Consider the following 22,715-nt stretch of genomic DNA (forward strand, 5'->3'; position numbering starts at 1 on the left):
CAGGAAGCTGAAAAGAACGACAAGAAATTGCTGGATTTCCCCAGTAAACTGCAGAATGTGGCAGCGGCTTCCAGGTAGGAACGTGGCCTTCAGTGCTGGCGAGAGGCCCTTTGTACAGCGTAGTACTTCCTTCTTCAGACACTGCCGTGTCGTGTGTGTCCATTCCCCTGTCCCCTGCTGTGTGTCTGCCTGTTACCACGTGTGTATCCACATATTACCGCATGTGTGCATTCGCCTGTTATCCCATGTGTATCCACCTGTTATCCTGTGTGTATCCACCTGTTATCCCGTGTGTATCCACATGTTATCCCGTGTGTAGCCACCTGTTATCCCGTGTGTATTCACCTGTTATCCCGTGTGTATCCACCTGTTATCCCGTGTGTATTCGCCTGTTATCCCGTGTGTTTTCACCTGTTATCCCGTGTGTATCCACCTGTTATCCTGTGTGTATCCACCTGTTACCACATGTGTGCATTAACCTGTTAGCCCGTGTGCATCTGACTGTTACCTGGTGTGTATCCACCAGTTACACCATGTGTAAATTGCCTTTTACCCCATGTGCATCCACTTGTTAACTGGTATGCATCCACCTGATTCCCCATGTATATCTGAATGTTCTGCCATGTGTGCATTTACCTGTTATCCACCTGTTACCCCATGTGCATCCGCCTGAAACCAGTGTGTATCCACTAGTTACACTGTCTGTATTTGCCAGTTATCCCATGTGCATCCGCCTGTCACCCGGTGTGCTTCCGCCTAGCCACAACGTGTGTTTATTCTGTGTCTCCTCCCCACCCGGGTATTCACCCTATTCCTCTGTATTATTTACCCCGTGTCTCCTCTCTTGAAGCATTTTTAAACAGGACATCATTTGTATTTGCATTGAGTAATTACCCAGTGTCTGCCCCTCATAACTGTACTGTCTCCTGTGTTGAAGAATTTTTAAACAGGACATTGAGAATGACACTGAGAAACTGAAGCACAAACTGCAAATGGTGAAAGGAAATTTCAGCAAAGTGCCTGAGATCAGAGAGCAGATGGAGGAATTTGTCAAGGTTCGTGTGGCGGCTGCAGAAATATTCCTGAATCATGGTGGGACTAATGTCCTGAGCGGTGTATATTTCAATACAAGAAGTATCATAGGAAAGGTGAATGAACTCAGGGCATGGATCAGCATCTAGAATTATGACGTTGTAGCCATTAGTGAACCTTAGTTGCAGGAGGGGAAGGACTGGTGTTCCACTGTTTTGGACAAGACAGAGCAGGAGTGATAAGAGGAGGTTGGGTGGCGTTGCTAGTGAGGGAAAATGTCACGGCAATATTCATTCAGGAGGGACTGGAGAGCTTGTCAGGTGAGGCTTTATGGGTGAAACTGAGGAATAAGAAAAGTACGGCCACACTAATGTAGCTACATTATACACCACCCAACAGTCCGCGGGATTTAGAGGAACAAAGTTGTAGAGAGATCGCAGACCATTGCAGGAAACATAAGATTGTTATAGTACGTGATTTTAACTCCATACTGGAAAAGGACTAGATGGGATAGAGTTTGACAAATGTGTTCAAGGAAGTTTCCTTAATCAGTATGCAGAGGTCCAAATGAGAGAGCATGTGATACTGGAACTGCTATTAGGGAATGAGACAGGGCAGGTGAGAGACATTTGTGTAGGGGAACGCTTTGCATCCAGTGATCATAATGCCATTAGTTTCAAGGTAATTATGGAAATGGATAGGTCTGGTCCTCGGGTTTAGATTCTCAATTAGAGAAAGACCAATTTCGGTGGTATCAGAAAGGATCTGGATTGGGACAAAGATGTACTTGGTAAGTGGGAGACCTTCAAGAGTGAAATTCTGAGAGTACAAAGCTTGTATGTGCCTGTCAGAATGAAAGGCAAGGTTAACAAATTTATGGAACCTTGGTTTTCAAGAGATATTGAGGCCCTGGTTAAGACCATAAGATATAGGAGCAGAATTAGGCCATTTGACCCCATCAAGTCTGCTCTGCCATTTATCATGGGTGATTCCTATTCCCTCTCAGCCCCAGTCTACTGCCTTCTCCCCAGATCCCTTCAAGAATATTGTGGCCATTACAGAGATGTGCATGAGTTGGGGGCAGGAATCACTGCTGAGTGTGCCGGGCCTTAGATGTTTCAGAAAGGACAGGGAGGGAGGCAAAAGAGGTGGGGGCATGGCATTGCTAATCAGCAATATGTCATGGCTGCAGAAAAGAAGGAAGTCATGGAGGGATTATCTACTGAGTCAGTGTGGGTGGAAGTCAGAAACAGGAAGGGGTAATAACTCTACTGGGTGTTTTTTATAGGCGCCCCAATAGTAACAGAAACATCGAGGGTCAGATAGGGAGGCAGATTCTGGAATGGTGCAGTAATAATAAGGTTGTTGTGATGGGTGATTTTAACTTTCCTAATATGGACTGGCATCTCCTTAGAGTATGGGGTTTAGATGGGGTGGAGTTTGTTAGGTGTGTTCAGGAAGGTTTTCTAATGCAATATGTAGGTAAGCCAACTAGAGGAGAGGCTGTACCTGATCTGGTCAAATCTTTCAGTGGGAGAGCATTTTGGAAGTAGTGATCACAAATCTATTTCCTTTACCATAGCACTGGAGAGGGATAGGAGCAGATATTTTTGAAAAATTTTTAATTGGGGCGGGGGGAAATATGATGCTATTAGGCAGCATAAGCTGGGAGCAGATGTTCTCAGGGAAATGCATAGTAGAAATGTGGCAAATGTTCAGGGAATATTTGCATGGCGTTCTGCATAGGTGTGTTCCATTGAGATGGAAAGGATGGTAGGGTAACAGAACCATGGTGTACAAAGGATGTAGAAAATCTAGTTAAGAAAAGCTTACGAAAGGTTCAAGAAACTAGGTACTGTTAGAGCTCTAGAAAATTACAAGGGTGGCAGGAAGGAGCTGAAGAATGAAATTAGGAGAGCTAGAACGGGCCATGAGAAGGCCTTGGTGAGCAGGATTAAGGAAAACCCAAATTCATTCTACAAGTATGTGAAGAGCAAGAGGATAAGCCTTGTGAGAATAGGACCAATCAGGTGCAATTGTGGAAATGTGTGCTTGGAGTCAGAGGAGGTAGCGGAGGTACTTAATGAATACTTTGCTTCAGTATTCACCCAGGAAATACCATAAGACATAGGAGCAGAATTAGGCCATCTGGCCCATCGTGTCTGCTCCACCATTCAATCATAGCTGATCCTTTTTTTTCTCCTCCTCAACCCCAGTTCTTGGCCTTCTCTCCGTAACCTTTGATACCATGTCCAATCAAGAACCTATAAATCTCTGCCTGAAAAAGACCCAACGACCCGGCCTCCACAGCTGCATGTGAGAACAAATTCCACAAATTCACCACCCTATGGCTAAAGAAATTTCTCTGCATCTCTGTTTTGAAAGGGCGCCTCTCTATCCTGAGGCTGTGCCCTCTTGTCCTAGACTCTCCCACCATGGGAAACATCCATTCCACATGTACTCTTTCTAGGCCTTTCAACATTCAAAAGGTTTCAATGAGATTCCCCCCCCCCCCGCCATCCTTCTGAATTCCGGCAAGTACAGACCCAGAGCCATCAAATGATCCTTGTATGATAACCCTTTCATTCCTGGAATCACCCTCATGGACCTCCTCTGGACCTTCTCCGATGCCAGCACATATATTCATAGATGAGGGGCCCAAAGCTGTTCACAATATTTAAGGTGAGGCCTCACACGTGCCTTATAAAACCTCAGCATCACATCCTTGCTCTTGTATTCTTGACCTCTTGAAATGAATGCTAACATGCCATTTGCCTTCCTCCCTACCGACTCAACCTGCAAGTTAACCTTCAGGGTGTTCTGCACAAGGACTTCCAAGTCTCTTTGATTTTTTTCCCCAAACAGTCTGCACATTTATTTCTACTACCACAGTGCATGACCATGCATTTTCCAACATTGTATTTCATTTGCCACTTTCTTGCCCATTCTCCTAATCTGTCTAAGTCCTTCTGCATCCTACCTGTTTCCTCAACACTACCTGCCCCTCCACCAATCTTCATATCATCTGCAAACCTGGCAACAAAGCCATCTATTCCATCATCTAAATCACTTATGTACAGCATAAAAGGAAGTGGTCCCAACACTGACCCCTGCGGAACACCACTAGTCACTGGCAGCCGACCAGAAAAGGATCCTTTTATTCCCACTCACTGCCTCCTACCAATCAACCGATGTTCTAACCATCTTAGTAACTTTCCTGTAATACCATGGGCTCTTAACTTGGTAAGCAGCCTCATGTGTGTCACCTTGTCAAAGGCCTTCTGAAAATCCAAATATACAACATCACTACATCCCCTTTATCTATTCTACTTGTAATCTCGTCAAAGAATTCCAACAGGTTCAACAGGCAGGATTTTCCCTTAAGGAAACCATGCTGACATTGTACTATTTTGTCCGGTGTCAACAAGTGCTCCAGACCTCATCCTTAACAATTGACTCTTAACATCTTCCCAATCACTGCAGTCAGGCTAGCAAGTGTAGAATTTCTTTTCTGCTGCCTTCCTCCTTTCTTAAAGAGTGGAATGACATTTGCAGTTTTCCAATCCTCTGGCACCATGCCAGAGTCCAATGATTCTGAGAGATCATTTCTAATGCCACCACAATCTCTAAAGCTACTTCTTTCAGAACCCTAGAATGCAGTTCATCTGGTCCGGATGACTTGTATGCCTTGAGGTCTTTCAGCTTTTTGAGAACCTTCTCTCTTGTAATAGTAACTACACCCATTTCTCTTCCTTCACAAACTACAAAATCAGGCATACTGGTAGTGTCCTCCATAGTGAAGAGTAATACAAAATACTCATTTAGTTCATCAGCCATCTCCTTGTCCCTGTTATTATTTCTCCTGCCTCATTTTCTAGTGGTCCTATATCCACTCTCATTTCTCCTTTATTTTTAGCACACTTGAAAAATATTTTACTGTCCACTTTGACATTATTTGCTAGCTTGCTTTCATAGTTCATCTTTTCCCTTTTAATGTTTTTAGTTGCTCGCTGTAGGTTTTTAAAAACTTCCCAATCCTCTATCTTCCCACTACTTTTGTTGTATGCCCTTTCTTTTGCTTTTACAATGGCTTTGACTTCCCTTGTCAACCATGGTTGTACTGGTTTGCCATTTGAGTATTTCTTCATTTTTGGAATACATGTGTCCAGCACCTTCCTCATTTTTTGCAGAAACACACACCATTGCTGTAATTGAAAAGGATCTTGGCAATTGTGGGGATGACTTACAGTGGAGTGAAATGCTTGAGCATATAGACATTAAGAAAGAAGGTGTGCTGGAACTTTTGAAAAGCATTAAGTTAGATAAATCACTGGGACCAGATGAGATATACCCCAGGCTACTGTGGGAAGTGAAGGAGGAGATTGCTGAGCCTCTGGTGATGATCTTTGCATCAATAGAGACGGGAGAAGTACCAGAGGATTGGAGGGTTGCAAATGTTGTTCCCTTGTTCAGGAAAAGGAGTTGAGATAACCCAGGAAATTATAGACCAGTGAGTATTACTTCAGTGGTGAGCAAGTTGTTGGAGAAAATTCTGAGAGGCAGGATTTATGGGCATTTGCAGAGACATAATCTGATCAGGGTTAGTCAGCATGACTTTGTCAAGGGCAGGTTATGCCTTATGAACTTAATTGAATTCTTTGAGGATGTAACAAAATACATGGATGAAGATAAAGCAGAGACTGTAGTGTATATGAATTTCAGTAAGTCATTTGATATGGTACCCCATGCAAGGCTCATTCAGAATGTAAGGAGGTATGGGATCCAGGGAGACCTTGCTTTGTGGACCCAGAATTAGCTTGCCCACAAAAGGCAAAGGATGGTTGTTGATGGTTTGTATTCTGCTTGAAGTTCAGTGACCAGTGGTGTTTCAATGGGATCTGTTCTGGGACTGTTCCTCTTTGTGGTTTTTATAAATGACCTGGATGAGGAAGGCGAAGGGTGGGTTAGTAGGTTTGCTGATGACAAAGGTTGGGGGTGTTGTGGATGGTATGGAGGCCTGTTCAGATGGAGTTCAACCCAGCTAAGTCTGAAGTGGTTCATTTTGGTAGGTCAAATTTGAAGACAGAATATAATATTAATGGTAAAATTAATGGCATGGAGTAAAGCCAGATCTAACATATAGAGAGGCTTTGAGGAAGGAGAAGCAGAATAAACGGTGTAAAGGTAGTAAGGCAGAAGGGCTGAAGTGCATGTACTTCAATGCAAGAAGCATCAGGAACAAAGGTGATGAACTGAGAGCTTGGATACATACATGGAATTATGATGTAGTGGCCATTACAGAGACTTGGCTGGCATCAGGGCAGGAATGGATTCTCAATATTCCTGGATTTTAGTGATTTAAAAGGGATAGAGAGGGGGGGAAAGGGGAGGAGGGGTGGCATTACTGGTCAGGGATACCATTACAGCTACAGAAAGGGTGGGTAATGTAGCAGGATCCTCTTTTGAGTCAGTATGGGTGGAAGTCAGGAACAGGAAGGGAGCAGTTACTCTATTGGGAGTATCCTGGAGGCCCCCTGGTAGCAGCAGAGATACAGAGGAGCAGATTGGGAGGCAGATTTTGGAAAGGTGCAAAAATAACAGGGTTGTTATCGTGGGTGACTTTAACTTCCCTAATATTGATTGGCACCTGATTAGTTCCAAGGGTTTAGATGGGGCAGAGTTTGTTAAGTGTGCCCAGGATGGATTCCTGTCACAGTATGTGGACAGGCCAACCAGGGGGAATGCCATACTAGATCTAGTATTAGGTAACGAACCGGGTCAGGTCACAGATCTCTTAGTGGGTGAGCATCTGGGGGACAGTGACCACCGCTCCCTGGCCTTTAGCATTATCATGGAAAAGGATAGAATCAGAGAGGACAGGAAAATTTTTAATTGGAGAAGAGCAAATTATGAGGCTATAAGGCTAGAACATGCGGGTGTGAATTGGGATGATGTTTTTGCAGGGAAATGTACTATGGAGATGTGGTCGATGTTTAGAGATCTCTTGCAGGATGTTAGGGATAAATTTGTCCCGGTGGAGAAGATAAAGAATGGTAAGGTGAAGGAACCATGGGTGACAAGTGAGGTGGAAAATCTAGTCAGGTGGAAGAAGGCAGCATACATGAGGTTTAGGAAGCAAGGATCAGATGGGTCTATTGAGGAATATAGGGAAGCAAGAAAGGAGCTTAAGAAGGGGCTGAGAAGAGCAAGAAGGGGGCATGAGAAGGCCTTGGCGAGGAGGGTAAAGGAAAATACAAGGCAAGGCATTCTTCAATTATGTGAAGAACAAAAGGATGACAGGAGTGAAGATAGGACCGATTATAGATAAAGGTGGGAAGATGTGCCTGGAGGCTGTGGAAGTGAGCGAGGTCCTCAATGAATACTTCTCTTCGGTATTCACCAATGAGAGGGAACTTGATGATGGTGAGGACAATATGAGTGAGGTTGATGTTCTGGAGCATGTTGATATTAAGGGAGAGGAGGTGTTGGAGTTGTTAAAATACATTAGGATGGATAAGTCCCCGGGACTTGACGGAATATTCCCCAGGCTGCTCCATGAGGCGAAGGAAGAGATTGCTGAGCCTCTGACGAGGATCTTTATGTCCTCGTTGACCACAGGAATGGTACCGGAGGATTGGAGGGAGGTGAATGTTGTCCCCTTGTTCAGAAAAGGTAGTAGGGATCGTCCGGGTAATTATAGACCAGTGAGCCTTACGTCTGTGGTGGGAAAGCTGTTGGAAAAGATTCTTAGAGATAGGATCTCTGGGCATTTAGAGATTCTGGTCTGATCAGGGACAGTCAGCATGGCTTTGTGAAGGGCAGATCTTGTCTAACAAGCCTCATAGAGTTCTTTGAGGAGGTGACCAGGCATATAGGTGAGGGTAGTGCAGTGGATGTGATCTATATGGATTTTAGTAAGGCATTTGACAAGGTTCCACACGGTAGGCTTATTCAGAAAGTCGGAAGGCATGGGATCCAGGGAAGTTTGGCCAGGTGGATTCAGAATTGGCTTGCCTGCAGAAGACAGAGGGTGGTGGTGGAGAGAGTACATTCAGATTGGAGGATTGTGACTAGTGGTGTCTGACAAGGATCTGTTCTGGGACCTCTACTTTTCGTGATTTTTATTAACGACCTGGATGTGGGCGTAGAAGGGTGGGTTGCAAGTTTGCAGATGACACAAAGGTTGGTGGTGTTGTAGATAGTGTAGAGGATTGTCGAAGATTGCAGAGAGACATTGATAGGATGCAGAAGTGGGCTGAGAAGTGGCAGATGGAGTTCAACCCGGAGAAGTGTGAGGTAGTACACTTTGGAAGGGCAAACTCCAAGGTAGAGTACAAAGTAAATGGCAGGATACTTGGTAGTGTGGAGGAGCAGAGGGATCTCGGGGTACATGTCTACAGATCCCTGAAAGTTGCCTCACAGGTGGATAGGGTAGTCAAGAAAGCTTATGGGGTGTTAGCTTTCATAAGTCGAGGGATAGAGTTTAAGGGTCGCGATGTAATGATGCAGCTCTGTAAAACTCTGGTTAGGCCACACTTGGAGTACTGTGTCCAGTTCTGGTCACCTCACTATAGGAAGGATGTGGAAGCATTGGAAAGGGTACTGAGGAGAGTATGCATTATGATAAGAGATTAAGGGAGCTGGGGCTTTACTCTTTGGAGAGAAGGAGGATGAGAGGAGACATAATAGAGGTATACAAGATATTAAGAGGAATAGATAGAGTGGACAGCCAGTGCCTCTTCCCCAGGGCACCACTGCTCAGTACAAGAGGACATGGCTTTAAGGTAAGGGGTGGGAAGTTCAAGGGGGATATTAGAGGAATGTTTTTCACTCAGAGAGTGATTGGTGCATAGAATGCACTGCCTGAGTCAGTGGTGGAGGCAGATACACTAGTGAAGTTTAAGAGACTACTAGACAGGTATATGGAGGAATTTAAGGTGGGGGGTTATATGGGAGGCAGGGTTTAAGGGTCGGCACAACATTGTGGGCTGAAGGGCCTGTGTTGTGCTGTACTATTCTATGTTTTATGTTCTAATGGTAAGACTCTTGGCAGTGTGGAAGACCAGAGAGATCTTGGGGTCCATGTCCATAGGACACTCAAAGCTGCTGCGCAGGTTGACAGTGTTGTTAAGAAGTCATATGGTGTGTTGGCATTCATCAACCATGCAATTGAGTTTAAAAGCCGTGAGGTAACGTTACAGCTATATAAGACCTTGGTCAGACCCCACTTGGAGTACTGTGTTCAGTTCTGGTCACCTCACTACAGGAAGGATGTGGATACTATAGAGAGAGTGCAAAAGAGATTTACAATGATGTTGCCTGGATTGGAGAGCATGCCTCATGAGAATAGGTTGTGTGAACTTGGCCTTTTCTCCTTGGAGTGATGGAGGATGAGAAGTGACCTTTTTGAGGTGCGTAAGTTGATGAGAGGCATTGATCGTGTGGATAGCCAGAGGCTTTTTCCAAGGGCTAAAATGGCTAATATGAGGGGGCACAGTTTTAAGGTGCTTGGAAGTAGGTACAGAGAGGATGTCAGGGGTGAGTTCTAAACAAGAGAGTGGTAGGTGTGTTGAATGCACTGCCGGGGATGGTGTTGGAGGCAGATACAATAGGGTCTTTAAGAGACACTTAGAAAGGTACATGGAGCTTAGAAAAGTAGAGGGCTATGCAGTAGGGTAATTCTGGGCATTTTCCAGAGTAGATTACATGGTTGGCACAACATTGTGGGTTGAAGGGCCTGTAATGTGCTGTAGATTTCTATGTTCTATGTTCGATCAAGAATCTAGCAATCTTTGCCTTAAATATACATAAAGACGGCCTTCTTAGCTGCCTATGGTAAAGAATTCCACAGATAAAGATTCTGTGGAATTCTTTACCATAGGCAGCTAAGAAGGCCGTCTTTATGTATATTTAGCGAAAGACATTCCTCCTGATCTCCATTCTAAAAGGACGCCCCTCTACTCTTAGGCTGTGTCCTCTGGTCTTAGATTCTCCCACCATAGGAAACATCCTCTCCACATCCACTCTATCAAGGCCTTTCACTAGTCAATAGGTTTCAGTGAGGTCACCCCTCATTCTTCTGAATTCTAGTGAATACAGGCCCAGAGCCATCAAACACGCTTCATATGACAAACCATTCAATCCTGGAATCATTTTCATGAACCTCCTTTGAACCCTCTCCAGTTTCAACACATCCTTTCTAAGATAAGGGGCCCAAACCTGTTCACAATACTCCAAGTGAGGCCTCACCCGTGCTTTATAAAGTCTCAACATTAAATCCTTGCTTTTATATTCTAGTCCTCTTGAAATGAATGCTAACATTGCATTTGCTTTCCTCACCACAGACTCAACCTGCAAATTAACCTTCAGGGAATCCTGCACAAGAGCTCCCAAGTCCCCTTGCAGCTCAGATTTTTTAATTTTCTCTCCATTTAGAAAATAGTCTACACTTTTATTTCTTCTACCAAAGAGTGTGACCACACACCTCCTGACACTGTATTCCATACACATTTCAAAAAAATACTTAAGAAAGAAATCGGGAGGGCTAGAAGAAGACACGAGATTGCTTTGGCAGTCAAGGTGAAGGATAATCCAAAGAGCATCTACAGGTATATTAAGAGCAAAAAGGATAGTAAGGGATAAAATTGGTCCTCTTGAAGATCAGAGTAGTCAGCTATATATGGAACCAAAAGAAGTGGGGGAGATCTTCAATGGGTTTTTTGCGTCTGTATTGGCATGGAGTCAATGGAAATAAGGCAAACAAGTAGTGAAGTTATGGAACCTATACAGATTGAGGAGGAGGAGGTGCTTGCTACCTTGAGGCAAATCAGAGTAGATAAATCCCCAGGACCTGACAGGGTATTCCCTCAGACCTTGAAGGAGACTAGTGTTGAAATTGCAGGGGCCCTGGCAGATATAATTAAAATGTCGGTATCTACGGGTGAGGTGCCGGAGGATTGGAGAATGGCTCATGTTGTTCCGTTATTTAAAAAGGGCTCTAAAAGTAATCCGGGAAATTATAGGCCAGTAAGTTTGACGTCGGTAGTAGGTAAATTATTAGAAGGAGTACTAAGAGATAGGATCTACAAGTATTTGGATAGACAGGGACTTATTAGGGAGAGGCAGCATGGTTTTGTGCATGGTAGGTCATGTTTAACCAATCTATTAGAGTTTTTCGAGGAGGTTACCAGGAAAGTGGATGAAGGGAAGGCAGTGGATGTTGTCTAAATGGACTTCAGTAAGGCCTTTGACAAGGTCCCGCATGGGAGGTTAGTTAGGAAGATTCAGTCGCTAGGTATACATGGAGGGGTAGTAAAATTGGATTAAACATTGGCTCATTGGAAGAAGCCAGAGAGTGATAGTGGAGGATTGCTTCTCTGGGTGGAGGCCTGTGACTAGTGGTGTGCCATAGGGATCAGTGCTGGGTCCATTGTTATTTGTCATCTATATCAATGATCTGGATGATAATGTGGTAAATTGGATCAGCAAATTTGCTGATGATACAAAGATTGGAGGTGTTGTGGGCAGTGAGGAAGGTTTTCAAAACTTGCAGAGGGATTTGGACCAGCTGGAAAAATGGGTTGAAAAATGGCAGATGGAGTTTAATACAGATAAATGCGAGGTATTGCACTCTGGAAGGACAAACCAAGGTAGGACATACAAGGTAAATGGTAGGGCACTGAGGAGTGCAGTAGAACAGAGGGATCTGGGAATACAGATACAAAATTCCCTAAAAGTGGAGTCACAGGTAGATAGGGTCATAAAGAGAGCTTTTGGTACATTGGCCTTTATTAATCAAAGTATTGGGTATAAGAGTTGGAATGTTATGATGAGGTTGTATAAGGCATTGGTGAGGCCGAATCTGGAGTATTGTGTTCAGTTTTGGTCACCAAATTACAGGAAGGATATAAATAAGGTTGAAAGAGCGCAGAGAAGGTTTACAAGGATGTTGCTGGGACTTGAGAAACTGAGTTACAGAGAAAGGTTGAATAGGTTAGGACTTTATTCCTTGGAGGGTAGAAGAATGAGGGGAGATTTGATAGAGGTATATAAAATTATGATGGGTATAGTTAGAGTGAATGCAAGCAGGCTTTTTCCACTGAGGCAAGGGGAGAAAAAAACCAGAGGACATGGGTTAAGGGTGAGGGGGGAAAAGTTTAAAGGGAACATTAGGGGGGGCTTCTTCACACAGAGAGTGGTGGGAGTATGGAATGAGCAGCCAGATGAGGTGGTAAATGCTGGTTCTTTTTTAACATTTAAGAATAAATTGGACAGATCATGGATGGGAGGTGTATGGAGGGATATGGTCTGTGTGCAAGTCAGTGGGACTAGGCAGAAAAATGGTTTGGCACAGCCAAGAAGGGCGAAAAGGCCTGTTTCTGTGCTGTAATGTTCTATGGTTCTTTGGTTCTGAGGAAATCAGGAGGTCTCAAAGAAGGCATGAGGTTGCCCCAGCAGACATGGTGAAGGCGAATCCCAAGGGTTTCTTCAGATATGTCAAGAGCAAAAGGATTGCAAGTGACAAAATTGGTTCTCTGGAAGATCAAAATGGTGATCCATGCCTGGAACCAAAAGAAATGGGGGAAATCTTAAATGGATTTTTTGCATCTGTATTGACTAAGGAGACAGAGTCTATAGAAGTGAGACAAATTGGCTGGTATTGTAGTGGCATCTGCACTGGACTTTGGGAACGTAGAAACTCCTCATAACCAGTGGTGGAACTTGTACCCCAGTCACTGGTGCTGTAATAGTGTTACTCTGACCGTTGTGCTACGATGCAGCCCCAAATTTAGACAGGATTGAACTCATTTGTTATGGTAGATGGGTGGGAAAGGGGTGGAGGTGGTTCCAGCCACAAGCCGAGAAGACACAGGAACAGAATTCAGCCACTTGACCCTTCAGTTCTGCTTCGCTATTCCATTGTGAATGATTTATTCTCTCTCTCAACTTCATTCTTCTGCTTTCTCCCTGTAACCTTTGATGCCCTGACTGACCCATTATCTGTGACAATGAATTTCACTGATTTACCACATTCTGGCTAAAGGAACTCACATGTCTCAACCCTCCACCATCCACCAATCACACACACAGGCCCCTATCTCACTCCTCCACCATCCACCAATCACTGACTGGCCCCTACCTCACCCTTCCACCATCTACCTACCACACACAGGCCCCTATCTCACCTTCCAACGTCCACCAATCACCCTCTGGCCCTTCCTGACCCCTCCACTATCCACCAATCACTGACTGGCCCCCTACCTCACCTCTCCCTGTGCTGCTCCTTTCTTCTGTTCACTCTCAGACTTTATGCAGTGTCTTGGCCTGAAATGGTTCCCTTCTCCCCACAGAAGCTGCTTGTCTTGCTGAGTTCCTCCAGCACTTTTTGTGTGTTGCTCCTGATTTCACCATCTGTCTGTGCTGCACTGTTACCTTTAAGGCTCCCTGGACACATGGATCAATTTTCCTAGTCCGGAGTCTGTGTCCCCTGTATTCATAGACTGACATACTGCTTCACCTCACACTGTCCACCAGTCCTTGAATCAGAATCCACTTAGTATCCCTGGCATATGTTGTGAAATTTGTTCATTTCCGAAAGCAGTACAGAACAATAATAAAGAACGAGCACTTGGCAATAAGTATTATGTATATATAAAGTGAAATTAAATAAACAGCGCAATGAGAATGCAAATAAAAAGAAAATAGTGAGGTAGTGTTCATGGGTTCATTTGCCAGAAGAAATGAAAGGATTTACTATTTTCCTAATGGAGCAAAAATACAAAAAAATCTGAGCTGCAAAGGGACTTGGGAGTCCTTGTGCAGGATTCCCTGAAGGTTAATTTCCAGGTTGAGTCTGTGGTGAGGAAGGCAAATGCAATGTTAGTATTCATTTCAAGAGGACTAGAATATAAAAGCAAGGATGTAATATTGAGACTTTATGAAGGGCAGGTGAAGCCTCACTTGTATTGTGAGCAATTTTGGACCTGTTAGCTAAGAAATGGATGTGCAGACATTGGAGAGGGTCCAGAGAACATTCATGAAAATGATTCAAGGATGGAAAGGCTGATCATTTGAGGAGCGTCTGATGACTGGGCCTGGACTCACTGGCATTCAGAAGAATAAGTGGGGGGATCTCATTGAAACCTACTGACTGGTGAAAGGCCTTGGTAGAGTGGATGTGGAGAGGATGTTTCCTTTGGTGGGACAGTCTGAGACCAGAGGACACAGCCTCAGAATAGAGGGAGGTCCATTTAAAATAGAGATGAAAGAACTTCTATAGCTTGACAGTGGTGAATCTGTGGAATTTGTCTACACAGGCAAACGTGGAGGTAAAGTCTTGGGATATTTAAAACGGAGATTGATAGGTTATTGATTAGTTAGGGACTGAAGGGATACAATGAGAAGGTAGGAGATTGGGGCTGAGCAAGAAATGGATCAACCATGATGAAAAATGGTGGAGAGAATCGATGGGCCAAGCGGCCTAATTCTGTTCCTATATCTTCTGGTCTTATGGTACCAGACTGTGATGCAACCATGAGAATGCTCTCACAGTACATCTGTCTCCTGCCCTTACCAGGCTTGCAGATTGCAACACCTCCCACTGACCTCTCTGGGGCCTCCCAGTCATCGTGTGTCCCCTAACATTTTCCAGCTTGTAAAGTTCTCAGGAATAAGTTCCACAGGCTACAAGGATTGCAGGGGAGTTTCACCAGGATGTTTTTAAGACTGGAGGACTGGATAATCTGGGACTCTTTTCTCTGGAGTGTAGGCCGCTGAGGGACGACTTTATCAAAGTTTATCAAACCATGAGAAGTGTTCCTAAAGAGAATGGCCACAGTCTTTTCCCCAGTGTTGGTGAGTCTTGAACTAGAGGCCACATGTTTAAGGTGAGAGGAGACTTAGGGTGGTGGAGGCAGATACGATGGGGTCTTTTAAGAGCTTAGAAAAATAGAGGGCTATAAGTAACCAAAAGTAATTTCTAAAGTAAGTACATGTTCAGCACAGCATTGTGGGCTGAAGGGTCTGTATTGTGGTGTAGGTTTTCTATGTTTCTATGTTTACCACACGGAGGGCAGTGGGTGTATGAAATGAGCTGCCAGAGGTAATGGTAGAGGTGGGTTGAGTCAATATTGATCAATGGGCAGAAGCGCCTGTTTTGTGTTCCATGTGGCCTCATGATTCTACTGTGGGGGGGGGGATTCACTGACCCCTTGGGGAGGTGATTATATTTCTGTGAGGGGGGGGATTCACTGACCCCTTGGGGAGGTGATTATATTTCTGTGAGGAGGGAGGGATTCACTGTCCCCTTGGGGAGGTGATTATATTTCTGTGAGGGGGGAGGAATTCACTGTCCCCTTGGGGAGGTGATTATATTTCTGTGAGGGGGGGATTCACTGACCCCTTGGGGAGGTGATTATATTTCTGTGAGGGGGGGATTCACTGACCCCTTGGGGAGGTGATTATATTTCTGTGAGGGGGGAGGGATTCACTGTCCCCTTGGGGAGGTGATTATATTTCTGTGAGGGGGGAGGAATTCACTGTCCCCTTGGGGAGGTGGTTATATTTCTGTGAGGGGGGAGGGATTCACTGTCCCCTTGGGGAGGTGATTATATTTCTGTGAGGGGGGGGATTCACTGTCCCCTTGGGGAGGTGATTATATTTCAGTGAGGGGGGGATTCACTGTCCCCTTGGGGAGGTGATTATATTTCAGTGAGGCGGGAGGAATTCACTGTCCTCTTGGGGAGGTGATTATATTTCTGTGAGGGGGAGGGATTCACTGTCCTCTTGGGGAGGTGATTATATTTCTGTGAGGTGGGAGGAATTCACTGTCCCCTTGGGGAGGTGATTATATTTCAGTGAGGCGGGAGGAATTCACTGTCCTCTTGGGGAGGTGGTTATATTTCTGTGAGGGGGGAGATTCACTGTCCTCTTGGGGAGGTGATTATATTTCTGTGAGGTGGGAGGAATTCACTGTCCTCTTGGGGAGGTGATTATATTTCTGTGAGGGGGGAGATTCACTGTCCTCTTGGGGAGGTGATTATATTTCTGTGAGGGGGGAGATTCACTGTCCTCTTGGGGAGGTGATTATATTTCTGTGAGGGGGGGATTCACTGTCCCCTTGGGGAGGTGATTATATTTCTGTGAGGGGGGGATTCACTGTCCCCTTGGGGAGGTGATCACATTTCTAGTGTTGGGGTCAGTCTCGTTGAGGGACAGGAGGTCAGGAGTTGGCTGGGTGAAGGGTGGAATGTCAGTGACAGTCACTGAATGAACTGCGTCCTGCACAGGAGGCCGAGGGACGACTGCAGCAGCTGCAGGAGGCTCTGGACCATCTGGAGATGGTGAGCGGGCGTCTGGCTGAGTTCCTGTGCGAGGATCAGTTCCGTCTCGAGGAGAGTTGCAGCATCTTCCAGACCTTCAGTGAGAAGTTCCTCGCGGCCAGGGAGGTGAGCACCGCTGGGGGCGGGGTGGGGGGGAGGGGAGTGATAGATAGGGAGTGGTGGGCAGGGGAGAGGGAAGGATGGAGGAAACTGAGAAGGTGTAGGGGAGGGGAGAGGGAGGGTGGGGAAGGAGGGGACTGATTTTGAGAGGGAATGTGTGGGTGATGGAGAGGGAGGCTGAGGGGGAGGGATGGAGGGATGGGGTCAGATTTGGAAGGAGACAGGTAACCTGATACCTGCTGGGACCTTAACATCACTGACCACTCACAGCTGCCTCTCCCCCTCACCCCCCCCAATCCTGACTCTGCTTATCCTCCACCCAAACTCCCTACTCCCTCCTGTTAACCCCCATTCCCTCACTCCCTTCCCAAACCCCTGCTTACCATCCACCCTTCTCCCACGACCCTCGTCCCCCCCACCCCAGGAGAACCGACAACGACAGTTCAAGGAGATGCGTCGCCGCCAGCGGGAGGAGGAAGCCGCGAAGCGCCTCTCCATCGCCAGCTGCTCCTACTGGGAGTGTGGGCTACCTAACTCTGAACCTGACCTCCAGTCACTGCTGCTCCGCGACCGCCGCTCCTTACGCCAGCGGCCCAAGTCTGAGCGGTTACCCCGCAGCCAGTCACTGCGTCTGGTGAGTGACGCAGCTCAGGCCCCAAACACTGCCTCAGCCCCGACGCTAGCTCTTCGAGCTCAGGCCCCAGCCCTGGCCATAACCCAGGTCTTAACCCGGGCCCCGGCCCCGGCACCAGCCCCAGCCCCTCCATCTCCTCCAGCTCCAGCCCTAATCCCGGCCCCAAATCCATCAGTAGTCCCTGCAGCCCCATCCACGTCCCCGACCCCGTCCCCAGAGGAGGTGTTGCGACTCCGCCAAGTGTCAGAGCGTCTCCTGCGTCCACGGACAACCCGCAGGTTGGGGTCGGGACCCAGACCTGAGAGATCGGGACCGGTGACTTGCTCGCCGCCCAACACCTCAGCTCCAGACCTGGACTCGACCCCTGCCCCCTCCTCGAGTCATCCCCACGATCATTTGTCCCTGGCTGGAGCCCACACCCAGGCCGTTGCCCCAGCGCCTCCCACACTTCCAGTCACTGCAGCTACTGTGGCCTCACGGACCAGCTATCCGCCCCTGGCCCGGCCCTCCCGCCCCTCCGCGGGCCGGAGCCTCTCTGCCGACGTCCTTGAGCCCTCCCGGGGCAAAGTCCAGCTCTCCCGAGGCTTTTCCGTGGACCGACCCATGCTGCCCGCTGCCCTCAGCCGACCCTTGTCCACCTCCATCTCCTCCATTCTGAGGAGACACTCCTCCTCCTCCACACCTTCCCGCAGGCGACCCTCCACCCTCTTCCAGCGGCAGCCCTCCACCTCCTCCCCTGCCCCCACCCGCAAGAGACGTTCCTCTGCATCCCGCTCCCTCAGAGCTGTGAAGCCTCTTGCATCCGACAGGCCAGAGCAAGCAGAAGAGACGAAGGCCATGGGGTCTGGCTTCTGGTCAATTTCCAACCTCTTTGGCAAGAAGCCTCCCAAGGCAGTGGATGGGGCAGGAGGAGCAGCGGCCGAGTCGGAGGCAAAGGAGTCGGCTGTGGCCCCCAGCAGGGGGGCAGGATTCATCAGTAGTCTGTTTAAGGGTTTCAGTGGCCACAAGGGCCCCAAGCACTAACCACCCATCCCAGGGACCTTCGGATCCCACAGGGGAGCCACCCGCACCAATTCAAGCAGTGGAGGAACTGGGTATCACTACCAGTTGCACATGCCCTCGAGTTCAAAGTAAATTTATTGTCAAAGTACATATACTGTATGTCATCATAGACAATCCTGAGGTTCATCCTTGTGGGCATTCACAGTAAATACAAGAAACGCAACAGAATCAATGAAATGCAGAACAGAAGATGGACAAACAAACAATGTGCAAAGGACAACAAACTACAGATACAAAACTAAGCCAATAATAATAATAATAATAATAAATAACGAAGCAGTAAATATCGGGAACATGAAATGAAAGTGAGTCCATTGGTTATGGGAACATTTCAGTAATGGGCAAGTGAGGATGAGATGTTATCCCCTCTGCTTCCAGAGCCTGATGGTTGTAGGGTAATAACTGTTCCTGAACCTGGTGGTGTGGGACCTGATGGTTGAGGGGTAATAACTGTTTCTGAACCTGGTGGTGTGGGACCTGATGGTTGAGGGGTAATAACTGTTCCTGAACCTGGTGGTGTGGGACCTGATGGTTGAGGGGTAATAACTGTCCCTGAACCTGGTGGTGTGGGACCTGATAGTTGAGGGGTAATAACTGTTCCTGAACCTGGTGGTGTGGGACCTGATGGTTGTAGGGTAATAACTGTTCCTGAACCTGGTGGTGTGAGCCCTGAGGCTCCTGTACCTCCTTCCTGATCACAACAGCAAAGAGAGACCATGTCCTGAATGAACATCTCACTGTGTTCATTACGTTTAAAACAGTAAGCTGTTAAATGTTTTTAACAATTCTGTGAATATTGAATTTTGTACCATAAGTTATTGCGGCAAACATTGAAATGAGAGACTCTGCCTACGGCGCATGGCCAGACTGCGGATCTCAGCAGGAGTCGACAGAATGTACAGACTGTGCAAGCAACTTTGGCAATCCTTCTCCCCCTGAGAGAGGGCAGGGATGGGTTGCTCTGCCCCCCAAGTGTGGGATCAGTGCTGGGACTCTCCATCTTCCCGAGAGTGGGCACTTGTTGACAAAACAACACACACTAAATGCTGGAGGAACTCAGCAGGTCAGGCAGCATTACTGGAAATGAATAAACAGGCAATGTTAGTGTCAAAAGAGAATACAAACTCAATCTGATTAATTCCCACCCAATCAGTTGGTCTACTCTCAGTCTCCAGCAGAGAGATGGAAGCTGTCACCAGCAGAGTGGCCAGTGTGGGGTTTGAGTTTTACCAGAACCACTCAGCTCCAGAAACCGTTCCAGCCTTGGTGCCTTGGTCCAAGGTTGGCCCAACGGACTGAGACAATAGTGACCGCTCCGTGTATCAAGGCTGCATTGAATCGTGTGCTGTCAATCCGGTTGGATTGTATCTTAAAGACAGCAGGGAGGTGATTGTTAAAGGTTGTTCACCCCAGCCATGTCCCATGACTTTCTGAGGGCATTGTCCCAACCTCAGCATCTTTATCTGCTTCGAACGACCTCCGTCAAAAATGGCTGGATGATTGCACAGAGTTCAGTTTCAGTCAGAGCTTTTCAGCAGACAAAGCAGTCCAATCTGGCCACAAAGGTTCATGAGCCAATGGAGACAAGTAGTATCAGGTCACTAAAGTACCCAAAAAGACTCCAAAACCAGAAAGAGCTCCTGGTGACATTCCACAACATCGCTATCAACTGTTACATTGATTAGAAACTCCACTCAGCCAAGTCCATGAGGACTTTGGGCACAAATTGGTCAATCGGTCAGCTCTCGATAAAAGATCAACTTTATTCACCATATACAGTACATTGACATCTATTAGGAATTTGCTGCGGTGTGTTGATCAGGGTATGATATGCAACACAAAACTACATTCAACAATTTGTAAAGAATAATAAATTGTATAAAAATAAAGTTAGATGTGTTGAAGTATGAATATGGAGTAATATGTACAGAAATACCAGGATGTATTTGCAATGTTAACAGAGTTATAAACAGTGGTTTAAAGTGTTTTCAGTGCATTTGTAGTGTTAACACGTTCTTTGTATGATGTTCCACGGCCTTTCACACCTCCTATGAGAGGTTATTACACAGGCTTAGCTCCGTAGTGTGGGACCAGAACCTTCCTCTGCTTCACTGAGCTTCAGAACGCCTGTCGTCACGTACGCCTGTAGCCCTGAATGTGCTAGTGGGCAGCATACCCTTACAGACATTTGGTACTGAAAGACCAGGATGTTTTGGCCAGGACTAAGTCAGTCTGTCAGTAAGTCGCTGATCTCCCAGCACCTGATTTTCTCAGTATGTGTCCCTGAGAACAGCCCGCAGATCAGAGAAGCGGCAAGGGATGAACCTTGCATCCTTTCCCGGGCCTTCTTTGCAAATCCACAGCTCACAAAGTGAGCAGTCATCCCCAATGGAGCCACCTTGAGGGTAGTATGCACTGAGAATGTGATGACATTTCTACAGGAAGGATCTGATGGGTGATGGGTGGATCTGACAGGAGAAAGGGGGATCTGATGGGTGACGGGTGGATCTGACAGGAGACGATGGATCTGACGGGTGATGGTTGGATCTAACGGGGGATCTGATGGGTGGATCTGACAGGAGACGGTGGATCTGATGGGTGATGGGTGGATCTGATAGGAGATGGGTGGATCTGATGGGTGATGGGTGGATCTAACAGGAGATGGGTGGATCTGATGTGTGACACTGGACAGCAATTTTTTTCGAAAGTGTTTCTTCCTCAGAAGCAGCACATTTTGTGGTTATGATAGACCACTTGAAGGTGAACTCAAATCTAATTTCAGACTATTTGTATCACATAGGAATTTGAAGAAGAAGAAATTAACTTTTATTGACTATAATGCATTGAATTGCATAGCGGTGCTGATGCTTTGCAATAGTTCAACTCAGTTAAAATATTTTGTTGATGGTTTTTATTTGTTACTCAGAGCTTAAGGCTTCTCGCTTAAGCATCCAACAATAATCATCCAGCATTGATAAATTCCAGTTGCCCTGATACCGCTTCTCCATGATCGCAATGTCCCGGTGAAACCTTTCACTGACAGCACCAAGTTTTGCAGGGAAGAAGTCTAAATGGGAATGCAGAAAATGAATCTTCACTGACACGTTGCACATCATGGTTTTGCATGTTTGAAGCATATTATCAACCTGCTGCAGGTAGTATGGTGCTCTGTATTTGCAAAGAACATCCTTAAATGCCTTCCATGCAATTTTCTCCGGTCCCTTTAGAAATTCTTTGAATTGATGACCTGTTTGATTTGTGGATCAATAAAAATGCCTTCCTTAATCTTGGCATCAGTTATTCTGGGAAACATCTGTCTCAAATATCGAAATTTATGTGCCTGGTGACAGCCTAGTAATTCTGCTTTTGCCTTTAACCATCCCAAGCATCTGACCAAGTAATTTAACTCAGATTGAGTTATCAGATGAAGCACACTTGACATAAAGCATTCAAAATCTGTACTGGTATCAGTGTTATTTTCCATTCCTGTCTTATTCACTCCATGTCTCTGGAAGACTATTTTCATGCGGTATATGTCTCATTGCTGAAGGGAAATTGGGATATTCAATGGATTTCTTGTTTTTAGCAGAGAAACTAGACACACTGCTCAGACAGAAGTAGCAGTCTGCCACATGATCTCACCATATCATCGGGACAGGAAATGGCGCTGACTTCTGAGTGCCTCTGAGCCAAGCTGGAAGATCATGTCGTGAAAAACTGTGAGGATCCCAGGCTTTGTCTTGGTCACCAGTTTTACACTTTCTTAATAAGAGAATTCATGATCCACCTTTGAGATTTAAGTGTATACTTGCCACAAATAAAACAAATTATTGTGCCTTTTGCAACATTGGCGAGACATTTTGCTATCACTCTTGAAAATACGATTATTATAATGAGTACACACAATATGCTATGCGGGTAGAGCATGCATATCAATGTGATGGCAAACGGATATACATGTAAACACAATGCATAGAACGGTGTGTGTGTGATGCCTTTATAGCCTTTCGAAAACCTGTCCTGCCACGCAGCATCTGCCCTGACTAAACGTGCCCAGGCATGCCTGGACAAGTCAGAAAACTTTTCAGCTTACATTGTGGGGAACATTCTAATTGACTTGAATTATGAAATGAAATAACAAATATAGGCAATTTAAAGAAAATGTTGTGTGGTAGGTACAGAGGAGCTGTCAGGTAAGTTTTTTATGTAGAGAGTGCTGAGTGTGTGGAATGGGCTGCCGGCGGCGGTGGTGGAGGTGGAAATGATAGGGCCTTTTAAGAGACTCTTGGATGGATACATGGAGCTTAGAAAAATAGAGGCCTATGGGTAAGCCTAGGTAGTTCTAAGGCAAGGTCATGTTCGGCACAGCATTGTGGGCTGAAGGACCTGTATTGTGCTGTAGGTTTTCTATCTTTCTAGGGTGATTTCATGATCAGTAACCCAAAATCCATCAGATACACCCAAAAGTATTCAGGAAGCAAAACCTTTGCTCTTGTTGATGGGTGATGGGTGGATCTGATGGGAAGATCTGACGGTCTGAGGGCTGA

At 46.1% G+C, this 22,715-nt stretch overlaps 1 protein-coding gene across 1 annotated transcript in view; it reads left to right on the plus strand.

The window, feature by feature from the left end:
• The window catches only part of LOC134349857 (inverted formin-2-like), a 183,480-nt gene extending 162,766 nt beyond the window's left edge, over nucleotides 1–20,714 (plus strand). The window contains exons 9-12 of the mRNA XM_063054815.1: nucleotides 4–74; nucleotides 938–1,055; nucleotides 16,320–16,478; nucleotides 16,897–20,714. Of these exons, the coding sequence (XP_062910885.1) occupies nucleotides 4–74; nucleotides 938–1,055; nucleotides 16,320–16,478; nucleotides 16,897–18,129 (1,581 nt within the window). The 3' untranslated portion in view covers nucleotides 18,130–20,714. The remainder of the gene's footprint in view (nucleotides 1–3; nucleotides 75–937; nucleotides 1,056–16,319; nucleotides 16,479–16,896) is intronic.
• The last annotated feature ends 2,001 nt before the right edge of the window (nucleotides 20,715–22,715 follow it).

The sequence above is a fragment of the Mobula hypostoma genome, chromosome 7 (assembly GCF_963921235.1).
Source record: "Mobula hypostoma chromosome 7, sMobHyp1.1, whole genome shotgun sequence".
Lineage (NCBI taxonomy): Eukaryota > Metazoa > Chordata > Chondrichthyes > Myliobatiformes > Myliobatidae > Mobula > Mobula hypostoma.